Source organism: Globicephala melas, chromosome 12 (genome assembly GCF_963455315.2).
Source record: "Globicephala melas chromosome 12, mGloMel1.2, whole genome shotgun sequence".
Lineage (NCBI taxonomy): Eukaryota > Metazoa > Chordata > Mammalia > Artiodactyla > Delphinidae > Globicephala > Globicephala melas.
The window spans coordinates 67,442,055-67,448,054 of NC_083325.1; the positions used below are offsets into that span (position 1 = coordinate 67,442,055).

At 50.4% G+C, this 6,000-nt stretch overlaps 1 protein-coding gene across 1 annotated transcript in view; it reads left to right on the forward strand.

Moving 5' to 3' along the window:
* LOC115854330 (ALK tyrosine kinase receptor-like) overlaps nt 1-5,522 on the forward strand; it is a 608,779-nt gene extending 603,257 nt beyond the window's left edge. The window contains exons 7-8 of the mRNA XM_060309236.1: nt 4,761-4,892; nt 5,401-5,522. Of these exons, the coding sequence (XP_060165219.1) occupies nt 4,761-4,892; nt 5,401-5,522 (254 nt within the window). The remainder of the gene's footprint in view (nt 1-4,760; nt 4,893-5,400) is intronic.
* The last annotated feature ends 478 nt before the right edge of the window (nt 5,523-6,000 follow it).

The window sequence follows — 6,000 nt, forward strand, 5'->3', positions numbered from 1 at the left end:
CTAGAAGGGACGGGAGTTCAGTTAGAAGGAGGATTCTTCCAGTCTTTTGGCCACTCTGAGCTTGGCAGTACTCAGTAAGTATCCTTTTCCTTTTTGGGCACCCCACTCTCTCTGGCATTTTTGCTGTTTTCCCTACCACACTGGCTGATGTTGATTCTGGAAACCATCCCCATGAAAATAACAACAACAATAATAATAGTAACAGCTAACATTATTGAGTATTTTCTATATGCCAGGAGCTGCTCCAAACACTCTTCATGCGTTAACTTATTTCATCCTCACAGCAATCCTATGTGATGCTATTATGCCCATCTTACAGATGAGGAACCAGATTAGTCCATGATCAGACTGTTAGCCAGTGGCTGAGCAGTGATTCAGACCCAGTCTGATTCCAAAGCCCATGCTCTTAATCACTGCAAGCCAGTTTCACTTGTTTCGTGAGTTTCCAGCAGTTTCTAGCACAGCCTTCACTGCATATCTACCCAGGATGAAGGGACGAGGAAAAGGCAGGGAAGGTCCAGGGCTCTTCTGGGGGATACTCAGATCATTCGTCTCCACCCTCTAGGCCTCACTTTCCTCGCTTCTAATATGAATTGGAACATGATGCCCGCTGACGTGCTGACGCCCATGATGCATTAAGGGCAATGCTCTTGACCTCACTTGGTCCTTCCCAGGTGGTCTGGAACCTGTTAGAACATTTTCTCTGAGCAATGGTCACTTTAAGCCTGTTGGGGATGTCCAGGTCTTCTAAGGAACCCCCATGAGGGTCAGTAATCTTGAGCGAGAGTTTTCAACCAAAAACTGCCACGGCTAGAATTTGGAGGGAAAACGTAGGTTGTATCCTGTCAACTCCCAGCCTCAGCTCCCCACATTTTCTCTGGAAGGAATTACACGCACACACTAGAGCTTATTCAGCTTACCAGACGCAACCTTGTGGGACATTTCTGGCTGGGATAAGTAGGGGACCTGAAATGGAGGTGGTACCGCCCTTGCCCTTCTCCATCCGATCCGTTCACACCCCGTCCTCCAAGCCCACACACCATACACCGCACACCTTCTCTTTCTAATTAAACATTGCCGATCCATGTTTACATTCCAGGATGCTGTAACCCACTGAAGGGTGTCTTCAAGGTTCCCTGTGTGTCTTGAGCAATGGCCTCGACGGCATGCAGTGCCCCAGAAAAGGGGCAGGTGGCCCCGCTTCATCCCTTGGTTGGGTCATTGACTCTCTCAGTATTGCAGGCAGCTCAGTCCCCCTCCACGTACTCAATAATCTCATCAGTTTGGTGGGCATACGCTTCCTATCAGGCAAAAACAGGGTTTTTTTTAAGTTTATTTCTTTATTGTAAAGTAAAATATGTTGGTTGTAAAACATTTGGAAAATCAAAAAAGTACACAGAAAATAATTATTACCCATAAGCCTCCCTCTCAGACATTCAGGGATAACCATAATATTTTGATGTATTTCTTCTAGCACTTTTCCCATGACTCTATATTTTTCAAGGAAATGTATAACACATATTTATCAAAAATGTTAACAGCGGGGCTTCCCTGGTGGCGCAGTGGTTGAGAGTCCACCTGCCGATGCAGGGGACACGGGTTCGTGACCCGGTCCGGGAAGATTCCACATGCCGCGGAGCGGCTGGGCCTGTGAGCCATGCCCGCTGAGCCTGCGCGTCCGGAGCCTGTGCTCCGCAACAGGAGAGGCAACAGCAGTGAGAGGCCCGCGTACCGCAAAGAAAAAAAAAAAAATTGTTAACAACGTTGTCACACAGGAAGGAAAAGAAGTAGTGTCATCTGGCCTGGAGTTTATAGTTGGCAGCTCCTGGCAGCTGGTGCTAAGGTCACATCTCTATGACTCTATCAATTTGTGTCTCTTAGAGTGGAATCAGGTGTCATAAGTGCCAAACGTTCTGGGATTGATTGACCCACACACAGCCGATTTGGCCATCCAGCCAACAGAATAACTGGCTGCAGCCCAAGAAGGGGGTGGGTTAGAGCAGCGCTTCTCAGACATTAAGGTGCAAAGGAGTCACCTGCAGAGCATTAAAAATGCAGATTCTGATTCACTAGGTCGGGAAGTAGGAAGGAGAGACCTGAGATTCTGCACGTCTAACAGTCTCACAGGTGATGCAGATGTGACTGGTCCCTGGACCACATTTTGAGTGGCAAAGGGTTGGGAGACTGAACCCACTCCCATGTCATTCGGCAAATAAGTATTTAGGTCCTACAGTGTGCCAAGCACTGAGCAGGCGATCAAAGGGGGTGACACCTTAGACGCGACACTGGCGCCAACACTGCTCAGCAGTGGACTTCCCAACAATTTCCCCAACCCGGCCTGATCTGCCAAGGGCTCGGTGCTGGTACCCACCCCACCATCGTCCTCAGAACTGGTCCTGCTGAGCACATGCCCTGATGTGCTTACAGTGTTGGAAATCCTCTCGGCACTCCTGCCCACCCTTCAAGGTTTTAATTGGCACGTAAATTGCCCGTTGACCTAACTATTTTTGCCTACCTCGTCTCCTTTTATTCAGTCAGCCAAAAAGAAAGGGGCTTCCACTCCCAGCTCACCCTGGACCCTTTGTCAAGCTGGGACAAGGACAGGCCTCCAGAAGGTGGAGAGTGCCAGTGACTTTCCTCATTCCTGTCCCAGCGGGAGGCATAGGCATTTCCAGAGAGGCAGCTGAGGGACCTGGCTCTGCCTCTAGGGCAGTGTTGGCAGTTTCAGCCTCTCCCCTGCTGATAAGTTTCCTTGTCCCGGGTATGAGTGATCATTAATAATGCCACCGCCGCTCTATGTTTGCTCAACTCTGTTTGCAGAATGTTTCCACTCTCTCTCCCTTACTTTGTCCTCAAAACAGCCCTTCAAAATATACAGTAATCTTACCCCACTGTATAGATGAGGGAGCTGAGGCTCTGAGGAAGGAAGTGACTTACCTGAGGTCACAGAGCGGAAAGCAGTGAGGCCAGGGCCAGAGCCCAGGTGTCCGGTTCTGATGAGGTACCAACACCCATAAGTCAGGCTAAGTTCTCTGCCTCTACCTCCTAAAAGGGTAAGGAGGGAATGATACACTGTGCAGGACCCAGCTCAGCCCTGCCTCTTCCTTCTACCAGGGGCCCATTGCCTGCTAGAATCTTCCATCACAGTGTTCAGTTTAAAGCATATGTGTGAAGGACGCTTTGTGGAAGGTCACTTCCAGCTACCAGTTAGTTTTTGCTAAAGAAGTGAATGTGAGATCCCTTGAGGGGGGCATAAAAAATAAAATAGAAAGATCTCCTTAGTTTTTGGATTTTTAATCAGGGGAACATGCGGCGCTTGCGGGAGGGATGATTTCTTCAGGGGGGTATAAATGGGAAGAGTTGCTCAAAGTCAGTGACAGCCTGTTTTAATTTATAATTCTGCCTCTGTGTGAAATGCACAGAGAATCAGGGAGAAATGAGTAATAATTCACTAAGGTGCTGTCACAGCCAGGAAGCGGTAGGGCCGTCTTTGTCAGCCTGCTGTTGCCAAGAAGGCTGAGACAGAGGAAGGACACTGAGAGCGGTGGGTCCGGCTCGAGAGCTGCTGTGTGGAGACAGGCCTGGCCGGGGCTGTTGGGTACTATCAGGGTAGCCGCCTGGAATGGCCCACTAGCTCCTCGGGGCTGAGAGCCTTCCCTGCAGCCGTTCTCCAAGTAAACTGGAGCAAGGGAGCTCTCTCTACCCGTCTCCTCCTGTCCTCCTCCTTCTGTGGGCAGTGGGGGAATATATGGTGTGTAGAACTGACTGTGGCCTCTTTAATGGGACCCGAGGTCGGGCTGATGTAGAGAAAAGCGTTAACAGGGCCCTTGATGCTGAGCCAACAGATGATATAAAGAGGCCCCAGGGACTGGGATTGCTTAGTCAGGATAGGCTAGGTTATGCGGCAGTAATAAACCATCCCCAGATTTCCGTGGCTTAACATAACATTTACGGCACCTGTCCACTAAGCGCTGGGGTGGGAGGGGCCTCTACTCCTTGGATCTCGCCTGCTGGCAGAAATGCCACCATCATGCAGCAGCCCCAGGAACGAGAACTCTCCTTGGCTGCTTTAGCAGAAGAGAGAGTCTGAAAATGACACCAGGGCTTTTCACAGCCTCAAGCCACAGGAAATGCACAACACTTCCACTCACGTGTCATTGGCCAGAACTAGCCATGTGGCTTCACTTAACTGCAAGGGGGTTGGGAAATAAAGGGGAGCAAATAGATAGTTTTGAGCAATATGTGTCTCTGCACGCAGGGGTGATTCGAGGGACCCAAACCAACCAACCCCCAGCCAACACTACCACTGCCACCGCCACACTCTTATCATTGTGCCATTAGAAAGGCCTTTCAGTGAGTTATACACTGGCTTTTCTAGGATCATGTTCATGGTGGATCTGTATAAAGAGCACAGAATTTAAAAGCAGAAGAGCTGGGTTCAAATCCCAGCTGGGTTACCTGTTGGCTGTGTGACCTTGGTCAGGTTGCTTAACATCTCTGAGCCTCTGCTTTTTCATATATAAAACTGGGTTAGCAATACCCCATATTATTATTTTCTGAAGATCAGAAAAGTATAAACCAGCACACGTACAAGTTAGGGATTGGGCTTCTCTTCACTATGAGCATGATTAGACATTGAGGGTCTGGCTGGGGAGCTATCATTAACGAGGATGGTCATGCCTGGCTAACTTTACTTGCCGTTGGCATATTTTGCCTTTAGCAGTCCTGGAAATGACTGTACCCCTGTGCTCTCCCTGAAGGTAAACTCCCTGCTGGTTTTTACTGCAACTTCGAGGATGGATTCTGTGGCTGGACCCAAAGCTCACTGTCACCCCACACGCCCCAGTGGCAAGTCAGGACCTTAAAGGATGCCCAGTTCCAGGACCACCAAGGTACCACCCTCTCTTCCCTTCCCCTGGTGCTCACCTGGCCAGACAATAGACTTGGGGTACCACCCCAGAGGCACTGGACCTCCCCCAAGGACCTGCCCTGGGGTACACCTACACAATTCCCTCTTCACACTCTCTTGAGCATTAGAATGATTGAATCAAGCCAAGGCTAATGTCACCTTTTGATCCTTAAAATGAGAACTTTGATCAAGGATTAGCTGAAAGATAAGAATAAAAGCAAGAACAATAATAATCCATTCATTTGACAAGTGTTTGTTGAAACCTATTACGCATCAGGAACAGAAATCCTTGAGAGATAAGGAAAACTGTAGCCCTCTTTATGACCGGGGAGGCTAAGGCTCAGGTAGGCCGTTGCGTCATTTGCCCCAGAACTGTGCCCTGGGAACCTTGCCCCATATCTAGACCATTGCCTGCGGCCCGCCTTCCTCAGTCATACCCCCCCAACCCCGCATCCAGCTGCCCCTGGCAACTCCCACCCTCCCCTCATTAGAGTCCCTGCTTGACTGCCAGAGGGGCAGAGGGCCTCCACACACCCAAGAGATGCCACCCATGCTGGGCTGGGCTGACTCCACGCCCGGAGGAACTGGCCTCGGGATCAGAGGAGGTCTGTGAGGCCAGCATATCTCCAAGAGCTGGGCAACTGGAGAGGCCAGACCACCCAGCCATGGGCCTATCCTAGGTCTGTACACAACTGCTAGGACTGAGCAGGCCCTGGGGCCCACTTCTCTGCAGGATGGCGGGCAGGGGCGTCTCTCTCCCTTCCCCTCCCCTGTATCTACCTGCTGTTTGTGGAGCTAGAGTCCCTTGTACCAAAATTTCTCTCTTTCCAAGCAACGATCATACATCCTACAGATTCCTTTAAAGATTCATAATAATGATAAATGTGAGAGAAGACAATGTCCAGATCAACCACTGAGGATCTCAGAGCCCGTGCAGTCCTGTCCTCGGTCCCCAGAGCTGGCTGCCTCTAGTGAGTTGGCTTTGGGCCCCGTTAAAACGGAGGCTGAGTCATGGCACCACGGGGGAGCGCTGCAGGGCCCTCCCCAGACGTGGAGGCCAAGAGCACCTGCTTCTCCTCCCGGCCTCCTCA